General features: G+C 33.2%; 1 protein-coding gene across 6 annotated transcripts in view; it reads left to right on the forward strand.

Moving 5' to 3' along the window:
- The first annotated feature begins 611 nt into the window (after nucleotides 1-611).
- Nucleotides 612-24,161, forward strand: part of LOC106714258 (GTPase-activating protein skywalker) — a 64,254-nt gene continuing 40,704 nt past the window's right edge. For 3 of the 6 annotated variants that reach the window (XM_045679409.1, XM_045679395.1, XM_045679392.1), the window contains exons 1-3: nucleotides 612-1,137; nucleotides 1,466-1,765; nucleotides 20,705-20,907. In XM_045679409.1, the coding sequence (XP_045535365.1) occupies nucleotides 1,654-1,765; nucleotides 20,705-20,907 (315 nt within the window). In that variant the 5' untranslated portion in view covers nucleotides 612-1,137; nucleotides 1,466-1,653. The remainder of the gene's footprint in view (nucleotides 1,138-1,465; nucleotides 1,766-20,704; nucleotides 20,908-24,161) is intronic. The other 3 variants (XM_045679401.1, XM_045679389.1, XM_045679403.1) reach the window with 1 other exon arrangement.

Genomic DNA, 24,161 nt, shown 5'->3' on the forward strand with positions numbered 1-24,161 from the left:
CAAATGGATAGGCTGTAAGTCGTAATGTTTAGTGCCTGTTTGATTTTCGAAATTTTGACCCTGAAGGTAGCGGTTTATAGGAGTGGTGAGAATTCGAACTAATAGTAGAGATACAATTAACTGCCTGTAACTGTAACTTCAAAAGACGCATTAAAGTCGAAAAGAAGCAAAAGTTGTCATTTCCAAGCAATGATTTGTCCATTTATAGAGATCAGTTGTCAGCTGTAGATCATCAACACCTATGACCTATGGTGAGCAAAAGGCAGTTTTCCTCCCAATTTCGTTCGAGTCAAGGTCATATTGATCATGCATTAATCAAATAAGGTGCATTTCATTAAACAATAATAAAGATACTAAATTCCTAGAAGAAAGGCATAGTGCGACATAGACCTAGTTGCGATAACAACGCCACTGTCACCGAGCCAGAAATATTTCGTCGCCTATCATATTTTTGAAATTAAAAATTAATTTTATTTTATTCATTAATCTATTGAAATTCCATATCTTTATTTGGTTTATATGGACCGATGTACCCATTCGCTTTTCCGTATAGATATACAAAAACATTGCACCTTTCCTCCTTTTATACTCTTTGAGAACCACCGAACGCAAACTCGGCAAACTCCGAACCGAATCCGAACACTGAATGACGGTGTACTGGTGACTGGTGTATAACTATACATTTTACGTAGTTTTACGTTCATGCAAATCGCGGATAAAGCAGACGTGCCGCTCCCTTCACCCAGTAAAATTTTTACCACTGAAACCTATACCTAGACTGTACCAAAATTGTCAACACACCATAAAAAAAATTCAATAAAAATTAGAAGCGACTTTCACCGGAAACATTAATAACCTGATTAAACGAATCAAGGGTTGTGGAATCATCCCGCATATCAGTGATTGATCTCACAATGCATCCGTGTGCATGGTCAGTATCAGATATATCTGTGTGATGTACCGAGTGGCTGAGTTAAGTGACAAAGCAGAAGCGTCGGCTCCCACTCGAAACTATTATCCCATTCGAGATTACATTGGACCGGGAACTAGCCACTTGATTTAGTTGCCGCAGGGACACCAAAGCGGTAAATACGGAGTCGCAAATCCTGCTTCGCATCATTTATCGCCAGGATTTCGGTGAGTGCACGCCCTAGATTTTAGTTCGTGTTTCGCGTTCAGAAACCGTGCGGCGCTCGCCCGTTTCTGACATTGAAGAGTGCCCGATCAGCTGCCATGTATTCTTAAAATAGACTTATATTGTTGAGCCCCTTCTGGCAGCGGCGGCAATCAGCTGATAGGAACAATATTTAAATTCAATTAACCATTTACCTGCCAATCCTCAGCCTGCGTGTCAATAGAGCCCTTTCATTACGACATAGATAAATTATTATCTCTAGATAATATTTTGGTATAAAATAATATTTTTTTTAGTCTACAGTAATTACATGAGTATTGTCTGTTTTAGATTTAAAAATGGTGCAGCAAGATTTGACTTAGATCGAACAGGACTTACAAATGGGTGATAGTCCAGCGATGGCTCAGGGATGCTCATTGGTGTGAGTTCCGAGCGAGCTAAGAACTTTGAGTGAGTCCGGTGCAGTGTTGTGTAGTGTCTAGTCATAGTGCAAGTGTGTGAGTGTTGTCCGACCCGGAATGCCCTCCGCCATGTTGTCCGCCGTGCTCGAAGAGGAGCCGGATCTGTATGAGGCATTCCCCCCACATGTTGACCCAACTGGTATTACAATCCTGACTGATAGCCCTCCAGGTAAGATTCATAATTAATTTACTTTAGATCTATATTATAAAAATTAATTGCAAATCATAAATATCTTTACATGCATTGTCCGAATTTCCACTTTGTTAAGAAATTTCTCACGTATAAATTTATTTAATACACTGAAGATCAAAACTTAAATGACAAGATTACAGTAATAAATATCTTATCACCGCAAGACAATCTAAGATAGCTAAATTTTAAATGTAGAGTTGACTTGTCTCTATAATAATTATCCGAACAAATAATTACAACAATCTTGTTACAGCACTTTTTAAATGGCTTCATTTGTCCTACTGCATGATACAATACACATCTTGTTTTATTTATCTAAATGAGGTCATAATCTTTACTTACTTATAACAACTGATAGGATTTATTTAGCATATGTGTGCACGGCTTTACCTAAAGAAAGTTACTTTGACTTGCAATTTTAAGGCAATTTTTTTAGCTATTATGTATTAATTATATATTTATGGTAAATGCATGTAAATAGCATAGCAAAGTAACACAATATAATGAATGCATTAAACTTATAATTTTAGATTTCTGTTTTTGTAATTAGAATCTTATAAAATACATAAGTTAGGAATTATTGCAAAAAACATACAAAAAATTAACATAATATATCATTAAAATAGTATTTATATCAACATATTTGTTTTAAATAATTTGTATTTTTAAGTAACATACTAAACGCAATAAAATTTTTAAATTTCGTAATCAAACATGAAGACAATAATTTTTTTACGCCTGCATGCGTGCGCATGATTACGCGCATTTCTAGGCGATTGTATTCCGTGCATGTAACATGCAAAATAATATTAATATTACCAAGATATTACCGTCAGCAACATTTTTTATTTATTTATTAACAACAATATAGACTATTTAACACATAGACGAATGAAATTACGGCGTTAGCCTAGCACACTTTATTTAGCCCAGACATTTTTAACAGTTAATCCAAAGCATAAGCTTCCGTCGAAAAATGTACCTCGATTAAAGTGTCACTTAATTTATTCCAATAATACGAAATAATCTTGACCATGGAGGAAAGAGTCGTATTGTATTGATGACGTAATAAAGGTTGATTAAGCTTTGTAGCTTGTAGCTTTTAATCCAGAATTTCACAATTCGACTCCTCCACCGAATAACCCCGTAATAAGAAAAATAAAATTTTTCAGAAGAATCAAAAAACCTTATTTCTTTAATAACTTCATCAATAATTATTGTACAAGAATCTTTTAGATACCAAAATAAAGCTAATTTTTATAGCTACATTGTATTTAATTTTCATTCGTGTATTCCGGGCATATTCTTTGCCATGAAGATAAAATGATAATACCGGAAATAAAAAAAATCTGTTTCAATAATGACTTTTTATCTCCGTAACTAACATTAAGAAAAATGTAAAAAAAAATCACAACGTGTAATAGGACCTTTAGATGCCGAGTTCCACGGAAAAGCAAGAACCCGGTAAGAGTGCATTACAGGATTTTTCGATGGGGGCGTCGAATTTAGAACATTTAAAGCGTATTCGAATTGGGAGATCCATTAAGGCAGCATAAGGTTGTACTTGGCGTAGCCGTAATAAAAAAGTCCTCTTTATTGTGGTTTATTGTGGACCTTGGTCCGTTGTGGTAGTGTTTATTATTTGTAGGATCTGGTATCCTTGGATGTAATACGCAAATTTTAATTAGAGCTATCAAGTTAAAGTAAAGTTTCCCATGTCACGATATGCTTTTCACAGGTATTTGTTAACGTGCAAGACATGAGTCGTTTTGTGTAATCTTGGAATTTGAATCATGATTCATTATGTTATACGTATCTGAATCTACAATGCATGCAAAATAACAAGATATTGTTGCAGAGAATGTAACGCACTGCAGTTAGCTAGCTTATTTAAAAAAACAATATACTAGCCTTCTTAGGTCATTTCACAAAGAAAACTTTTTTATATTTTAACGCTACAGTTACGTAATCGGACTTCTGATCTTATTGTGGTGCGTATTACTTAATTCAAAACAAGCGCTGTTTGCCACAAAATATTTAGTATCATATTCATTCGTGGCAACCCACGGTAATGTTTGTACTGCCGAGACACATGAAGGTGCTACAAAAACATATTCATCTCATTCATTAAAAAATAAGTATATGTTTTGTACAGGTGTATTTAGTCAGTGAAAACTTATAGAAAGCATAACAAATCTGTTCAATACGGCTTTAGTGGGTTGATTGTGGCGTGGTCAAACGGTCACAGATCGGTTTAAACCAGCAGGTGCCAGTTCACGGGTGTCAACAGCAAATAACTTTATCGCTCTCTGTAAATAGTACTTAATGTTTTGTTATTGTAGAAATATAATAAACAACTGTATTACACGAAATTTAAATGAGCTGCGATATAAGTATAGAAAATTACTAGAAGAATAAACTTACAAATTTTTGTACCCTTGAATTTTTATAATACTCTAGCTTTTACCCGCGACTCCGTCCGCGTGGAATAAAAAAAATGCACACAAAATAAAAGAGTTCCTATGTCCGTCTCCTAGTTCTAAGCTACCTGCCCACCAATTTTCAGTCAAATCGGTTTATCAGTCAGTTATAAATGGTGTAACTAACACGACTTTCTTTTATATATATAGATTACAGAAAAGTATCTCTAAAACGGCTTAACAGATCTCGATAACATTTGGCATTGATGTAGAACATAGTCTGAAAGAACACATAGGCTACTAATTTTTATTTTCAATTCTGCGCTGAAGGAATAGCGGACGACATCTTGTAATTTTATAAAACTTTAATTAATAGAAATAATAGCTTCGTTTGAATGGCTGTTAGTTTTTATATACATGATTTACATACGTTTCCAGACGAAAGCTGTTTGCGTGTTTCGCGTAGAGATAATTTACATTAACGTTTTTTTCGAACATGTGATAATGTGAGCTGTTAATTTGAAGTATTTCAAAAATGATATAGTGCTTTAGTATAGGAGTTACAACTGTCTTTATTCTCGGTATCTAATTCTCTTATCATCGCTTTCTCTCTGTTATTTGAATAAGAATGAGAGAGAAGACGATATGTTTTTTTATAAATGTTTCGCCCTTGGAAACCCTCAGAAGTATTAGATCAATCGCTTCTTAATTTCCATTTTTCGTGGTGATTGTACGTGTGAAGACTTAACCTATTCCAACGTGCTGGCAAATGGATAGGGCTGTTTCTTTGTATTTGGCGTGGTCGTGTTCAATGAATACTGCGGTGCAAGTGTTTGTTGTAAGGTGATCAGGTAACGCGTTCGCGGCAGCCCTGTTGCTAACTGATAGGCAAGGAAAATGGTTCATGTTACACTCACTGTATGTCAAATGGACAACTTTGTTTTACATGTGACATTCCGGAAATAAGTCATTGTTATTTTGCCAGTTGTAGAATCGAATTACGGTAGGTTTCCAGTGCCGAAAAGGATGATAAAAAAATAATAACATCCATTTACTTTTAATGAAAAAAAAAAACCAGGGATAAGGATAAAATGCTGTCAGGTCCTCTAAGAAACACAGGTTCATAAATGTAATTTAAATGTTAAACTTGTCGCTATTTGTTTCAAAGACTTATAGTGAAGAAAATGGACAAATCTATTGTTCGAATTTCTTTAGTCGCTTGAATCAATCCCTGGTTGTAACTAACATCGAGTACTGCACACACCGTTTTCTTTCTTGCGGTTGAATAGTTTCCAGAAACAACGGTGTGTGAGCATTGTTTTTGAAATATGTCGCCGTGTGTACACATGAGCGGCAAACATGAACAATAGCTCACATTTGATACACTGCACATTATGTACATGGTTTATTTTAAAATGCAACTGAAAATTGGCAGCATAGATAACCTATCAACTATTTAATAAAGGTGAAGGTTCTTGTTATTTCTAACAGTTACTAGTCAATGTCAAAATTACTTTGTAGATTTGCTTTCGTACTGTATTTAACTCTTGCAATTGTTTTTTTATGCATTTTTGTCACAGCTAAAACGTTTGATATCATGCATTCATTCATTTCATGCATCATGCATGCATTATTTACATGCATACTTTTACCCTGACAGGTGACTCGCCCTTAACCCGCCTTGACTTTTGAAAGAGGAAACGACATCTTTAACATTTCCTATATTTGCATGCATCTGATCACGTCGACAATATTTCACAGGAATTATTACGTCGAGTTTTTACACAATTTATCTCTACCGAGATCAGATGATTCAACAAATTAAATCCGTTGTTTTCATCGAAGCTATTAACGTTGGGCCAAAAGCCAATATCTTCTCTGAACTTTTTCAATGTTCTTTATTTATAATTTTTTCATGATCGAAGGTGGTAAACGAGCAAGTGATTACAAGATGTTGTTCAGTTATATTTGAATTAGTAAGGATAATGAAATAAAAAAATTGATGTAAGTGAAAATCCTGTGTAAAGGTATAAAATGTAGGTTTTGCACAGAGGTTACTATGTTGCTGGCCTCGTTATTGTTAGTTATATTAGTAATAACATAATTTCTAGCAATTTGTATGTTGGTTATTCTGCTATATAAACCTGTTATGTTAACTTAAATGCTGATAGAATATCATAGAAATAGCACCTGTGTTAATAAGGGTTGTTGTATATATCTTATTGGCTATTTTTTTTTTAAATATGGAGCTAGAAATGCGATAAAATTGTAATGGAAAAAAAATTATTATAACACAGATTGTTTTCGATAGTGATTAAATGTTTCAAGTATATAACTGTGCTAAAACCCAAATCAATAAGAAAGAAATATCTTAATAGAGTGTACAACGAAACTGTAAACATTGTGAAATGGTTTTGGACCTCTCTTCGCTAATCCTGATGTAGTATACATTTGGTAAAAATGTTAATTCCTTCCTTTTCCATCATTTCCCTGTACTTATCTCACCTTGGTTAAGGTCGTCGTACCAGTTTTGGTCCTCCAGTTCAATCTATCATTCGCCATTTGGATCGTAATCAATTTTTAAATGTGTCAATTTTGTCAAGTCAGCATTTTGCCAAATTAAAAAAACTATAAACACGTATATTGTTATTCGTATTTGTAAATTATGTTAGTCACCTCTAAGTTAATCACGTGACGGCAATTGCAGTGCAAAGCGTAGGCCCTTATCGTGTGTTACACTAATGTGACATACTTGTTTACACAAGACTATTGATTAAAAACTTTAAATTAACCAATAGAATACAGCTACAGTTTATTTTTAACTAAGTTTTTCCCAATTAGGCAGTATTAAATGCACCCGAAACTGTAGATGTATGAATGTAGAAGAGTCGAGAGAGGTTGTGTCAGGACCGTGCCAAATGGAGTTCCGTGGTCTCAGCCTACCGCTCTGGGTACTTTACAAAATAATTTAAGTCGTTACAATGGAAAGGACACCCTAAATAATTGCATTCGCTAAATACATTACGTACCCTCGTTCTGGGCTAATGACGGAGCTTTATTAATTTTTATAGTTATGTATTAAGTCTAAGGCGACTATTTCGTCTATAACTAGCTCATAAACTCAAGTGAAAACTAAAGAAAACTACCTTAATAAACGAAATCATTGCTTAAACCTTGCACTTGTTATTTTTATTTAAAACAATTAAGGCTTGTATACGTTGCAACATTTTCGCCGCTTAATTACATGGCGGCACACGATGTGTGCTAATTTTGATTTGAATTCGTACGTTTGTGGGCAATTATGTGAAAGTAGTCCGTTAGTTGGTAGATAAACTTTCCCTTGTTTGTTGTAAGTAAACAAATTCACCACACACGATGCGATAGTGCGATTGTTTGCGTTACTTTGTGTCTCTACGGTTTATCTCGGTTTAACCTTGAAACGTTCTATAGATTTCTGTAAATAAAGACCCTTATGAATGTTTTATAATATAGTTATTTTGAACATTCTAAAAAATTATGTTGTTTATTATTATCGCCTTCAAGCTTACTTTATTTAAATTTTATTTATTTAAACTTTGTACACATATAATTTTTGTGACATTACATTAGAAATGCAGTGATGTACTGGAGAGCTTAACTTTAAAAGAGTTCTCTTACAGCTAATCATAACATAAAGAGAGGTTATTTTATTTCGATTCTATTTCTGTTTACCTCAGTAGAGACAGAATACGTGTGCGTTTAGTAATTTTTTTTAGCATTTTTTTATGGGTTAAATGTTTGTTGACTGTAATGAAATTGACTAGTTTCATATTATCTTGTTTCAGAAGTGTTTCTTAATTCGTTCTTCAAAATGTATAGTTTTTATAATATAGATTGGGTTTCCGAGCTATATATTATCATATGGTTAATATTTTCTGTCATAAATTTCTTGCCACGTGCTTTCCTGGTAAACATTATGAGGTAACATTACGTCCGAAAATAATCCGCTCAGGTCATGTGAGTTGACGCCAATCGCCATATCACTACCTACCGATATTTAAAATTATATCTTTGTTGATTATTTATGTTATTTAACCAAACTCTAGTTTTGTGTGAATGTTTATACCTATATAGGAATGTAAGTAAATAATAAGAACTATTATTTACTGTAGAGTTTTGTAGAATAAAATTTGTATTGAATTGCCGTAAAAGAAAGAAAAAATTTTATGGTTAAGATGTAATTTTAACTATATTAACCCAGGAGTTCATTCTATTGTGAAATATCTTATAATTGTTTCTTTTTTTTGGTTTCTACAATTTAATAGGTTGCTATGATTTTTATGACCTAAAAGTCCGATGAAAATGTTGCCATAAAGGCATTATTGTGTGAGCAATTTAATACTCAGAGTTGCAAGCGTATTAGCGATAAATAATCTTTGTATATTTGTATGTGGTTATTATCCTCGCTCTATGTAGGTCAACGTGAAATCGTTATCAATGGAGACAAACATCTCATCTCGACTAATATTACCTTATCAGTGCTCAAATCTCGCCTGAGTGTAGTCTGTAATATATCTTAAGTACTAACACTTGTAATATGTTGCGAAAACAATACACTTTAATTGTATATTTGTGTTTTTATCCGGCGTTTATAACGCAGTGATTAGCATATGTAGTTTGCGGGTAAAAGGTCGTGGGATCGAATCGTTTTAATAATTATTATTAATAGTGTATACTAGTGATTGACCTGTTTAGTTTGAATAAGAGGTTAATTAGTTGATGAAAAGGTGAATGTTTTGGTATTTTTTGTGATAATTAAAGTTGTTTTTTTATGGTAATTCATTAACATGAAATGAACAGTTCGGCTGTTTCATTTTTAATATTTTGTAGTTAGCTTTATTGTTTTTGGCTTAGTAACTTCTAAATCCGTGTATTCATTTTGTTAAGCCCTATGTAAAATTTCGAGCGATAAACTAGCTACACATTACTTTTGACACTTAATTGATGAGGGTCTAAGGAAATTTACTTATCTCGAAGTAATCTGTAAGCAAACTGACAGTATAATTTTAAAATAATCTAATCGCGAGTACCTCCTCGAGATTTTATCGCTGCCAATCTACAGATCTACTGTTTAACTAATGTTATGTTAAAGATTATTTCCTATTTTGTACTATAAAATTAATTGTCGTTAAATGAGCAAGGTCTAAGGGTTAGTGAAAGATATTTCAACATGACTATGAATTACATAGAATATTATATGCATATGACCTCCCATACATCGTACTATGATACTAATATTATAAATGCGAATGTTTAGATGGATGGATGGATGGTTTGAAGGTATCTATGGACCGGCTCAACGGATCTCGATGAAATTTGGCATACATGTAGAACATAATTTGGAAGAACACGTAGGCTACAAATTAAGTGTTTTTTTAATCCGCGCGGAAGGAGTTGCAGGTGACAGTTAGTATATATCTATATCCGAAAGTAAGTGTTGAAAAACCTTGACAAACATTATAAAAGTACGTTAATGTATTTTGTTTAGGTATATTTTAATGAAAGGAATTGCGCAATAGAGTCCCCATTTTCTATATTGAAAGCGGGTTAGGGGGACTACGCCACCTGGCCAAAGCTGCGCAGCTCGGAACCCTTAGGACCTCTTTATGAATGAACGTGTGCTGTATAGTTTGTTAACGTATTCAAGCCAATGTTTTTTTTTTATTACGCAATATTTTGATGATTCACATACTTTTAAATTAACTTTGTAGATATATGGCTAATGGTAGCTCTATCACTGTTAAAGAAAAAACTTCGTTCCCAATTAAATGTTTATTAAATGCCAAAGAAATTTATATAAGTAATAATTAACGTGCCATGGAAATGTTACGTCTGATCGCCAGCATATGTCATCTGTTACAGAAGTGAGCATAACATTAAATCAAGAGTTAAATTGCCCATTACCATATCCACAGGCGGATCATTATCAACTACCGCGTCCGCTGAAAGCACTCACATCTGTTTCATATATCCCTTTTAATGTAATGTTTACATCTTTTTAACTTTTCGTTCTTGAAAAACCCACCTAGGGCCGTGTTATATTTTTGATTGCTTTCGTGTTAAATCGCTTCAAAAGATGGAATAGTTTTTATGTTTTAAATTTTTTGTCTCATTTTATAGAATTAAAAACTATTTAAACTTAAATAATACTAATTAAAAAATTAAATTAAATGAAACATTTATTAAAGTTAACTTCCCCGATTGATCTGGTTTGTTTAGCAAAGCAAAATTATGTATTTTTTTTACTCATACGTACTGTTTTAAAGTTTTTCAAAGGAAGGATTGAGAAAAGTTCTCAGATCCGAAGTCTGCTGTAGTCTCAAGAATAACAACATGTTGGTAAAAATAATTAACATTATTAAATCTCTTTTAACGCTCAGTCAGAGACTATGTTCTTAGTTGCAGGCCATCCAGGAATTTTAAAAGGAAAATTACAAACAAGAATAGGTTAAGTTTTGAATCTGGAAGGAATCTTATCTTACTAATATTATAAATGTGAATGTTTAGATGGATAGATAGATGGATGGCTGTTTGTTTGGAGGTATCTCCGGAATGGCTGAATGGATCTTGATGAAATTTGGCATAAAACGTAGCCTGGAAAAGCAAATAAATAAACTTGTTAAGTTTTTTTTAATTCCTTGCGGTCAGAGTCGCGGGCTAAAGCTAGTAAATATATAATTTACACATGGTGTATTTGTGATGTCATTGCAGTTGTAAAATAAGATTAATGAACAAAGAGTTATTAACATGAAGAGGGCAATAAATTAATATTTATTGACAATGAAAATAATGCTTCTTACGTGTAACGCCCGCTAGATATTGTTACGTAATCGATTCGTTGCGAAAATAGCGTGTTATTGAATATTTTTATGTGGGATAGCCACCTGATGGATTTTATGAGCCGTGCCCAGTATTGTATTAGAGTAAATTACTGTAAGTGATACTGAAAAATATCGAATAAATGGAAAATTTGTCGCTATGGCGGGGTGTTATAAATCATTTAGATATAAAATTAAATGCAACTGAAATCTAAACACAAATATATGATCTAAATAATAAAATAAATATCTAGGTACTGTTCACATGACAAATTCTCGCTCGTCGAGACGCACCGTCAGCGAAAACGGATAGTCTTGACGATGCGCGTTGTCTGTGTAACTTGACTCTGGGATCGGTATGCTATAATTATGTCGAGAGGGTGTGACAGATGCCATTTCAGAGTTTTGAACCGTCTAACGAGCTAGATGTACTGACGTTATCGAAGCTTTATAAGAAGGACGTCCGAAAATATTTGTATAAATTATTAGTCTGAAGACATTTACATTTTTCGCTTTTCATTGTCGTGGCAAACCTCAAATTTAGAGGCAAAATTTGTCACACAAATATTTTGCCTCAAGTGATAATCAAATCCAGAGTTCATAACATGTGTTGTTCACAGCTTCTATTCTTTCGGGGGATAACAAATTTTGAGAGATATGAACTTACTATAAAAAAAACTTTACTTCTTACTAATATTATAAATGCGAAAGTTTGGATGTTTGGATGGATGTTTGTTACTACGTATCTCCAGAATGGCTAAACGGATCTCGATGAAATTTTGCACAGATTGAGAACAAAGTCTGGAAGAACGAATAGGCTACTAAGTTCCTTTTTAAATTCCGCGCCGACGAAGTCGCGGGCATTAACTTGTTTTGACGGAATGTTAGAAGAATAGGTGGGGCAAATATTTGCAATTAATTATTTACACTCGCCGAGCTTGGGAGACTATTAGCAAATCGCACGATGAGTAAATAAATAATGTAGGTTATAACTTAAAACTGTTTCTACCATATCTAACATAAAATGCACGTTTTCATCGCACTGTTCCTAATACGCAGCATTACGCAAGTTAACTTTTAACACATTAAGTTTCAACATAATTTCATAGTTGTCTAAAAAATAAAACTAAAGCGTCCGGTAAGAGATCGATTTTTTATCATGATTACAACATATCAAATATGGGTAACAGCTTTAAAAAAGCGTTATACTATCAAATATTTTGATCTTCTATGAGTCGCTTAAAAATAAGAATCTCAAAACTAATATAAACTTTATTAATGTCATTACCATAATACAATAAATACTTCCAATAAAATGCGACTAAAAACAATAAATGTATAAAATGTATTAATTATTATTTTTGGATTATAATTGTGTTGCTCAATTTTCGGCAATGTAACATCGTCGCGGTGGGGACACGACACTTGGCACTTGATACGTATTGCGAGAGATTTTCCTATATCTTTCAAAGAATTTTCTCGGTTCTTCGAAGAACGCCTTTATTGTTCCAACAGTGACTCAATTGTTTTGTATATTCACAATTTAATGTTAATAGCTTCTTAAAATGAACAACGATAACTTAAATGGATGGATATATGGATGAATGGATGAATGTTAGTCAAAAGGTATCACCGTAACGGTTCAACGGATATTGTTGAAATTTGGCATAGATGTAGAACATAGTCTGAAAGAACACATAAGCTACTAATAAAGTTTATTTTTAATTCCACACGGACGGAGCCGCAGGCGACAGTTCATTTGCGTATAAAGTTAAAAATCGATTAGATGTAAATAAATATTGAAATATGTGTAAATGTTTATTATTCTTTAACATTGTACACACAAATGCTTTCAAATCCAATGCCTTAGTAAAAAAAAATGCTTTCTTCTGAAAGCATTTTTTCATCTGTCACTGTCACAATGTTGAACACGTGGGTACCGACTGCCAATATACAAAAAGTTAATTAAATGCCAAAATGCATTTCATTAAACATTTTATATTAATTATAGTAACTAGCTGTCGCCCCAGACTCCGTCAGCGCAAAATTAATAAAAAAAAACTTAATAAGCATCCTATGTGGTCTTCCAGAGTTCCACATCTGTGCCAAATCTTATCAAGATCCATTGAACCGTTCCGGAGATTCCTTCTAGCAAACATCAATCCATCCATTCATCTAAACTTTGCACATTTATAATATTAGTAAGATATTTTTATACTAGTATCTTAATTTATAAATGAACCTAATATTGAATTTTTTTTTGCAATTCGATTAATAATAGACACACGCTAAATACACTAAAACATGTTTAAAGCCAAATGTTTAATAACAAAATAGGTTTCTGTTTAGTTTCGTATTTAACCATTATATCGTGCGAGTTTATGTCGTGATAAACTTTATACAGAGGTGCCATCTTTCAATGGCAATGGGAAATCGAATCGCGCCGAGTATTAGTCACCGGATTTAATTACTACGCGTTGCAACCAATCTCGATAGATGTCAGTCGTACCTCGATTGGCGGGAAATCGGTAGCATTTGGCGCGCTTTGGTAAACTTCGAATTGTTTTTAATTTTTTTTTTTACTTTTACATATTAAGGATTCTGTTTAATTCTTTTTCAAATTGTTTTGTTTTTGATTGGAAATAATTTTATCGTTAATAAACAATAATAAAAACTTCTCCCAGCTTCTTTCGTTTAAACAGTTCCAATATAAGCTAATAATATACATACCACTATTAACAATCTCAACATTGTTTCATGTAATTAATGCAGAGATTATAGATAATTTAAGTGTTCCTGTCTACCATTAAATGTAAATTTTATCCGCTCTAATGATTTTATAGCTGCTGCTGTGATCACCCGTAGTGTAAACAATAATGTTTTATTACAGTTTGTGCAGCGGTCCCGCCTTTGTTTTACGTGACCTAATATTTAGGAGTTATGTGACAGAACAACAATTAACTACCTAAAAGAAAATACATATTATCAGAGCTGGGCATTAACTCGTTAATCCGTTAATCGTTAATTAACGAAGTTAACATTTTCCTTAACGGATTAACTTTTAAGTTAAATTCAAAAAGTGTTAACGCTCTTGTTAACTTCCGTTAAATTCTACTTCCGTTAATTTAGTCCGTTAATTGTTACAATAGACACTTATTGACGTGTTGTCATTTTATTTAAATTATGCATCAGGCTACATTCGTAAGTTCGGCTATGTTCGGCGACCGTCGGCGAGTTGAATGGTGAACGAGAACGAGAGAGAACGAGAACGAGCGAGTGTGATGCATGTTATACAATACACCGAGCGGCCGGGATAGACGTGATCAAAAGAGTACCACAGAATCCTTGTTAGAAAATAGTGACGATTTAAACAAACTTACCTCTATCAAATATTGCGAAGTTTAGGCGCTAGACACCTTCAAAGTTTAATAATTATTTCACATTTACACAAATATCTCTAAAGTCTTTATTACATTTCATTCACATTAAAACTGGTTTTCATTTATTTAAAATCACTTTTTTTAGAAAAAGACTTTGTTATAAAATCAACATAAGATTCGAAAACACTTTACTCTTAATACAATAATTGTTATACGTGAGACGCAAAATCTATTAAAAGAGATAAACTCTGCGTTGAATTGCAATCAAAATAATCGAGATTACTCTTCAACGTCGTACCTAAAATACAACTAAACTTTGTTGCAGACAAAAATGTTTATTTTAATGTTGGAGTTTAAAGACAACAAAAAATATAAAAAAAAATAGTTTATGGTTCATTTGAAAAAGCGTACAAATAGGATTTTTTTGTCATTGCATAGATAAGAAACAAACAATGAAAAATAAATTTAAAAATTCGAAAGACGAAATGTGCACGCAATAAACGTTCCTCAAAAACAAAAGGGATTTAGGTGTTTATTACCGTCGTTTGTTTTTTTGGGGCTTCTTCATATTCTACGAAAAATAATTTTGCATTTTAAAAATATGAACAAAGGATCAAATGGACAGCCGCACAGAGAATACGATAACGAACTCGATGGATTTATGGCCCCAACCCTTCTAATGGTCGGGGATGCACGTGCGCTGCGCAAAGACAATAGCGAAGATAATTTTGTTTGTTTACAAAAAAAGGAATGAGGAAAAAGATAAAATAATTATGTTAGTGAAATAATGTTAAACTGTGTTATACTAAATTTAATATATGAAATGTTGCCACATGTGACCTTTACAAAAAGACATCGATTTTATTACGTATATCAAAAGTTTATTTTAAAACTAATCGAATGTCGTTGAAAATAATTCAAAACCATATTCTTACTAATTAACTACAAAGATTTTATAGGTGATAAGAAAGAGAGAAGACATCACCCGCGATCGGTTGTTTTCGTTATGTCGTGTAACTTATGCTCTATACACTGAGAGTAATTTAACTTGATTTAACATATAACAATAGATCGGACGATAGATCATTAGATGATAGAAGTTATCGAAGGCATCTCAGTTGATTTGGTTTATGCGTTGAGACGTATCACTGGATTGGTTATATAGTTTATTTATCAATGTTATAATAAGTTTCCTCTGATGTTAGAAGTTTTATTAATAAATCTATATTAATAAATAAAAAGTACGTAAAAAATGATAAGTCTGTTCGTGGGTCCTTAGCTAAAATAAAATAAAAAAATATTACCAAATTATACATAAAAATAAATGTTCAGTTGTTGGAGTATGAGCAAATGAATATCCGGGTGCAAATAGTAACAGATGTAAATACTGCACAAAAGTTTTGATTGTTTTCTTTTGAATATTATCACATGTCTTACTGTTTAATAGAAAATTTGTGTTGTCTAAATTTAGTTAGCTCTCTAATTCCGTGACGTCGGATTGTCGATAAAACAGACTGACTGAAAAAGTCAATTGTCCATCATTGTCAGTGTAGTATATAAGTGTGTGTAACTAGTGCATGCTATGTCATTATTATGGTACAGGCATTAGTACATCGCTCCTATTGTCTAAGTTATATTTTAGTATTATATAACTAAATTATAGATAGGATTAGCGATCTCCCGAGATTTCGTAAGGGCAGTAAAAAAATAGCCTAAGTTCTATTGAAAGTCTCGACAAAATCGGTCCATGCGATTCGGAGATTATTCATATGGCCATTTCCCGCTTGCGCCGTATACTCGTAATATAAATAATTAACTTTAACTGTTAACTTTAACTTGCGTTAAATTTTCGTAAATTAAACGCTTTAACGATTAACGAAGTTAAATTTTTATTTAACGAATTAACGATTAACGAAGTTAACTTTTTGATTAACTGTGCCCACCTGTGCATATTATGATAGATATAGATAGATATTATTTAATATTTCTTACTAATATTATAAATGCGAATGTTTACATGGAAGGATGGATGGATATTTGTTTGAAGGTATATCCGAAACGGCCCAACGGATCTTGATGAAATTTGGCACAGATGTAGAGCATAGTCTGCAATAACACTAAGCTATTTATTACTATTTTGAGTGGACGGAGTCGCGGGCGACAGCTAGTTAAAAATGAAGTGAAGCAAATTAAACATTTTTTGATAAAGGTTTCTCGTCTTTTTTAGATGAAATGAAAGGCCATTCTAATTGTATAATTAACTTTATTTCACTAATTAATATCTTTTTATTTATAGCTTTTTATAATTATTTTGTCTCGTTATTCATGATTTATTATTTTGAAAGATCGCGTGAGTTTGCTTTCGATGAATGAAATGCATAATGAAACCTCTTTATCGGAAAGTCACGGCTTTACATTAGTTAGTTTTCAAGCTCTAATTGAGTATTGTTTTGTTATTGATAACGAGTTAGCGCTCACAGTTTCAAATAAATCGGTTATTTTATAAGCGTAATGAATCGCTAAAGTATTTATTTTTAAATGAAAATGTATCTACTTATGTATATGTTAACAATTATCGTTGTTGCAATCAGAGGGTTTTCACTGTCGAAACACTTTTATAAAAACATTTAGTCCTCCTTGTCTTTCTCTTTGTCAAGTAACACTTGTGTTATATTGTGTCTCTTTCTAATTTATCATATCTATCAAAGTAAGAAAAGAGTACAATGCATTTCAGTTTTCGGATCCACTTTAATAATTAACAATAGAGTTAATACATTTTGTTAGAGTAAAATGTAAAATTTATTTCTAATTGTTGACTGAAATATGGACATTGGACGGAATATGTTTTTAAGTCACCTTTTTTGTCAAACCAGTAAAGACAAGATAGAACTACTCTTGGGTGGCAAGTTTTTTTTTTACTTATTAAATCATATGCAATGAAAAATGAGGGCATTGTGGCTTAAGGGTTAAGCATTTGACATGTAATCTGCAGGTCCTGGGTTCGAATCCCGATATCTACCAATGTGTTTTAAAATTTTCGATTTACATTTCTTCGGTGTTCGTACGGTGAAGGAAACATTGTGATGCAACCTGCACATATCTCCCAAACTAAGCCAGTGTGGTTGACTATAGCTTTGTCACCCCTAACTCAGGATAGGCTCCAAGTTCAGTGGGGACGTAGTGATCTGATGATGCAAAATGCGCTTAGCGTAAATGAAAAAGTTCGATATGATCTTACTAATGTATGGATAGATGGATGGATATTTGTTTGAAGGTATCTCAAGAACTGCTGCATGGATCTTGCTGAAAGGCATAGATGTAGAACACAAAGGTTACTAAGTTTTTTAATTCCGCGCGGACAGCGTCGCGGGCGACAGTTAGTTTTAAATATTTTTTTTGTAAGATTGTGAGTGCAATATTTGTAATGTTAAGAGGAAAATGTGTAAGGAGCTGAGTAGTATGTTGGTGTTATGCAAGCGGCGGTGTTATCGACCTGTACAATTTCATGCAGATAACCTACATAGCGCCCAATACATTGTAATGTATCGATTAAAATTCATGTTTCTTTTTTCCACCGGCATATACATATTTTGATTGCCAAGACAACAATGTTCAAAGTCCGCACCATTTGGAATGTTGTGAAGCGGAGTGTAAATTAAATAATCTTGGTATTTTATAAAAAAAAATTACATTGTACCCAGTTCTTATTAGCTCAAATATAAAGCCTATTTTCTTCGTTTATCGTCTGGGTTTGTGTTGTCGGATTAATTGAAGTTTCTTATAAATTTATAAGCGTTAAGTATAAATGTTGGTTTTTATTTATATAGATAAACTAGCTGACGAGCCTACTCTGTCCGCGCGGAATTAAAAATAAACTTTATTAGTAGGCTATGTGTTCTTCCAGACTATGCTCTACAAATTTGTCAAATTTCATCAAGATCCGTTGAGCCGTTTCGGAGATACCTTTAAACAAACATTCATCCATCTAAACATTCGCATTTATAATATTAGTAAGATTAAAATATATCTGATAACTCGTGATCTGTATTTCTTATTTATATTTTGTAACAATAAGTTTTTTCTTATTATCATGTTCCATTTTTCTCTGTAGTTGTTTACTTTTTAATAAACATTGCATCCGTCAATTCTATTATGTTTACGTTTATTCCTTTGTTATTTCTTATAGCAGTTGTCTTCTGTATTTTTTTTTTATTTTGTGTTCTTTTTAAATCAGATTTATTTATTTTAATTTTAATATATTCATTGTCTTTCTTGATCTGCTTTTTACAGTTTTCTCTGTTAATATAATGTTGTAGTTTTCAGTAAAAAATGCCATGTTATATACAACTCTATCATTGTTGTGTTTATATATATTTTAAATTAAATAGTTTTAATATACTTCGTGTAGTTTAGAAATTACTTTGTTGGTTAATTATTTCTTTATTATTTTTTATAATTACTTTATGGCTGTTCTTTCTCGTAATTACTAATTATTTATTTTTACAAATATTTTGAAAATGAAACTAATGTAGTTTTTACATGTCTGTGAAATTTAAAAAAATGTTATATACCTCTGTACATAATCTCTGTATATAAGACGAGTTAATAGGTGTTAAAACTTCTTCTAGTTCCTTTACATAAATGTTTTTAAATAGTACATAAATACATTATATTATTACGTACATTTTATAACATTTTTATTGCTAATTATGTATCGACGCAAACATAAACTCTAATTAGATATCAACGAAGTGATTCTTAAATTTTATTTAAACTTTTATTATATATGGCTTGAGAATTTTCGCGTTAGTGACGAAAATATTTGTGATTCCAATTGTGACTGGTGTGCGTGTTGTGACTCCGTCATTAAACTGGTTAAAATTAACTCGTAGTGATAATCGGCGCGCCCGTCGAGACTGCGGCTAGATAACCTCGTCTTATCTGTCGCTTAACACTGCCACTGCTATGGGACTTTTTTGATACGTATTTAATTTATTTACTTTTTGATGTATTCAAGGAATGAATGCGTATAATTGAAATTATCTTTTGTTAGTTCAAGTATCAGGTAAAATTTTGTTACATGAAATTAAATGTGTGGCTAAATTAGTGAGGTATTAGAGAACTATGGTGTTAGATTTAATTGTAGAGAATAGAAGATGAGAGAGGGAAGACAAATGACAATCGGTAAACTCTTTCGACACTTCTGGGTGTTAGAGTTTTTAGAATCTGTATTCATCTGCTTGCTATTATCACACATTTTTGCTATAATGATGTTACGTGACGCAATTCAGAGAAATGAATTGATTTAGCCAAGTCAGTTCCGTAACAAAACGGTTCCGGGTAAAAAAATAATACTTTGAATCATTGGCACGGATATATCTAGATAGATGGCTGCACCATTTGATTTTCCCGAAATCACATTCCATAAGACAGTTGACATTATTACTAAGAATTCAGTATGAAGTACTAGTGTTGGTACTTTTGTAATTTTATAAATAAATTGTAAGTCTTTTGATTGCACAAAATTACTCATTTGTGTAGTGTTGGCGACTGTCCAGCGGGGCGCGTGCGTTCCCGCTACCATTCCACCACTATTTTTGTATTTCTGCATGTTGATATGCCACTGTGTTTACACTACAATGTCAGTGTAGCCCACCGTTTTTTTTTCTTTGTACGTTATGCAATTAGGTAATTAGAAATATTGCATGACCTCATTCAATAGTTCTCTGATCATATCTGTTATGAAAAATACGTATGATACGAAGTAAAATAAAACTACTAAAATTAATTGAAATAACTTAAAAAGATGACTTTAAGAGCCATTTTTTGCGTTTTAATAGACATGCTGGATTGTGATACTTAAGACATGTCCTTCTGGACATTAGCTAATAATAATTTAATAATAACATTAAATAGATATTAAATTTTATAACTTTAATGGTAGTGCTTTTTTATCAGCTATCTATTAGACAAGATAAGATCGCGCTCGGGGCCTATTCGGCCGCGGCAGCGTTGCACGGTCAGATAAACAAGGTACGGTTGTGCCGGGGCGCTATCGCACGCTCGGAGGCTGGCGGCTGTGCGGCGCTCGGCTGGCAGTGCCGCCGGCGCGCGCGCACAGGAAGCATGTGCGACGCGTTCGAGCCGCCATGTACATAGAGCCGGCCGCGTTTCGTGCTCCGAGCGACGAATCGCTCGCACGCGACCACACGCCGGCGCCGGTCTGGACGCAGTGCTTACCCTCACCCTTATTCGCAGGCAAGAAGGCGCCTCTCAAGACCTATGAGGAGGTGCAGCCGCTCCTCCAGCAGGGCCGCAAGCGCGATCTCAAGCTCGTCATCCGCGAAAATTCGTGGCCCATCAACAGCCCCGTGCGTGCCGCGCTCTGGCCCGCGCTCTGCCGCCAGCACCAGCATGGCAAGTCAATGCTCGACGGCTTCTACTGGGACATGGTCACGCAGGTCAGTACTCCTTCCTTTTACAATTTATTTTTCTTTTAATGTGATCATAACGTGCACTTTATCTCGTTAAAACGTACGTCAAGGTCGCGTGTATTTACTTTGTTCATCGCCGCCCGAATTCTGCTGAGATACCGCGCCCCCTGATAACATGTATTCGATCCGAAGGTCGTCGAATCGAGGACGTAATATTCATTCAGGTAGCCTTAAGCTATTTCACAAGATAAAGCTCTCGTCCACGGTAATATCGCCTTTAATGTAAGTACGCGATGTGATGAAGATCGTTTGTCGGGTTTGTTAAGTGCGGTCTCCATTGTCAAGTTAGTAAGCGCGTACGTGACGGCCGCTTCGAGATGAAATTACAGCGTGCAAGTCGGTACGTCACGTGGTTGCCCAAAATGTTTCCTAGCGCTTTTGTTTGTCGGCGATATTGATTCAGTGGAGCGCGGAGCTCGAAAACAAGATGTAGATAAGATAGCAGGTTCTGTCGTCGCCAATGACTCATCACAACTCTTAAAATATGAATACTACATTACATCACGACGCATTTTCGTATCGAATTCATAGTTTAGCATTTTCGTAGATCATTGATTCTGTTTCATTTGTCAAAGTTATACGTGATTGTTTTGTTTACTTTTAACAGTACATTTGGTTCCACTTCAACAAGATGCTTGTTTTTTCTAAATTATTATCTTTGTCTTTGCTACTTTGTCATTACACTCAGTTAATTCATTTAAAAACAATTGAAAATAAAAACGAGTTGTGCCTTTTTTGTACATTATAGTGCTTTTAGTGCATATAAATAAAATATTTAAACAATAAAAATGTATATGTTTTGTGATGTAGTAGTGTGCGCACAGTTTCTACAATTACATAAGGCGGGCGCGCGGTATGTACGACATCAACGCGCACGGCATCCCAATTAATACCGCGCTCCAAACAACCCGCTAAGGCTCACTACAGACTTAATTTTGCTTTTCTAACTCACCACCCCTAACTCAGGGTAAGCTCCAAGCCCCTTAGTAGAGACGTATAGTGAGCTGATGATGATGAATCTCGATTGTAGCTGATAAATGAATCACGAAAATAATTCATTGATATTTACTAAAGTACAGGGAATTTATAATTTTGGAAATTCAACTTTTAAGGCAATGAAAAGGTTGTAAAATTAGTATTGACTCTACATAAAACCCGAAGTTAAAATTACCAGTAACACGTGAAACAATTTAATTTCTTTGTGTAAATTTTGATTAGTGTCTTATTTGTGGTTAATTAATGAGAAATTATTTATTTTAAAACAAACAATTCGGTTGTAGATGGCCTGTATTGCACAGCTGGTGCGTATGGATTACGGCAAGTGATTCGGTCCACTCATTGTCTTGACCGCGCCTCACAGCGATTATGTTTTTGTCAGCGAATACGAACGCTTGTACAGGCTTGTAAAAAATTAATACTCGATATTAGATAATATTCAAGTACTCCACAAGTAAACATGGAAACATAATATTAGCCTAATACCGAGGCTTCATATACAAAGGGCAAATTCGGAGTAACCAAAAAAATATCATATTAATTTATTTAAAAATATGTAATAAAATTTTTAAATTAAAAATTAACTTTTATAACATATAGTATGCTTATACATAATATAATTTTTAAGAAATAATTACATATTTTAAAATAAAAAAGTAACTTTTATAACATATAGTATGCTTATATATAATATAATTTTTAAGAAATAATTACATATTTTAAAATAAAAAAGTAACTTTTATAACATATAGTATGCTTATATATAATATAATTTTTAAGTTTTCAGGGAAATTTCAGGAAAAGAAACGATTAAAAGAAAATTAAATCAAATTTAAACAGATTTTTTTAAAATTCGAGGATCGTTGACCTCAAAATTTGAAACAATTGTATTGTTCTGTTAAGCGAAAAACAAATTACGTTGGCGAATTTGTGTTGCAAACAATGGTACACAAAAGCCATGGTTCGGGAAATTTAACGTAATTTGTACACGTTTGTAATGAAACTCCGCGTATTGTTTTTTAACAAAATGTAATTATTCAGATGACGGTTGGTGCTTCTGTGAAGTATGTTGCTTTGTTTTAGCTGATGGATTTTATTAATCGCTGCTTCGCTTTGTCGTTCCTAAATAATGTTATTTTACTAATATTAAAAATGCGAATGTTTAGATGGATGGATGTATATTTGTTAGAAGGTATCTCCAAAACGGCTGAAGGGATCTCAATTAAATTTGGCATGGATGTATATATAACCGAGGGGCTCGGAGCCTACCCCAAGTTAGGGGTAGCCCCTCGGTGGGGACGTATAGTGAGCTGATGATGATGATGATGGCGATATATAGAACATAATTTGAAAGAACACATACGATACTTTTTAGTTTTTTTTAATTTTGCGCGGATGGAGTCGCGGGCTTCAGCTAGTATGCCATAATTTTAAACGCCTCGTACATTAGAACTTGGACTATTTGTTTATTAGTTTAGTTAACATGTCTCATCTTGTATCACATTGCATCATATTTACAAATGACTAATAATAAAGCTTTATAGTATATAGTATAAACTCATGCAATTGTTTTGCAATTAAGATTTCTGATTGATTGTGTTTACTGCAAGAAAAAAGTTATTATAGCGGAATAAGTAAATAGCGGATAAAAGAAATTTATATGCAAAAATCTAAAAAAAAAAAAACATTGAATTATTTAACACATAGATACCCTATTATAACAATGTTTTTGTTATGAAATACATCAAAATCTTAAAAGGTTTATTCTATAAATCTTAATGTCAGATTTCGGCTGACGCACATGCAGACTGGCGTATTAGAATACGTCATACGGCGAGAGAAGCGTCATTATCTTAACATTAATTTAATTATTTCCCAAACGGCTTTCCAAATAGACAAAAAAAATGAAAATTCAATTAAATTTACATATGGATAAACATAGTATCAAATAATTGTACTATGTCCACATTTAGGGTTGCCAGGTTGCCAAACCTACTAGCCGGACAGACCAGCCAGTTTGGCCGGACATTTAGGTAGAAAGGTCGGACACCCTATATTATTTAGGATTTTGTCTCAGTATTAATAGGTACACTCTCGTTTGGGAAATGTAAAAAGCCTAACAAAAGCTGGAAAACCGTTTATTTTGGCCGGACACGCAATCAAAAAGCCTACCTATCCTTTATCCGGACTCCTAGCAACGCTATCCACATTTGCAATGGTTTCTA

Source organism: Papilio machaon, chromosome 1, assembly GCF_912999745.1.
Source record: "Papilio machaon chromosome 1, ilPapMach1.1, whole genome shotgun sequence".
Taxonomy (NCBI): domain Eukaryota; kingdom Metazoa; phylum Arthropoda; class Insecta; order Lepidoptera; family Papilionidae; genus Papilio; species Papilio machaon.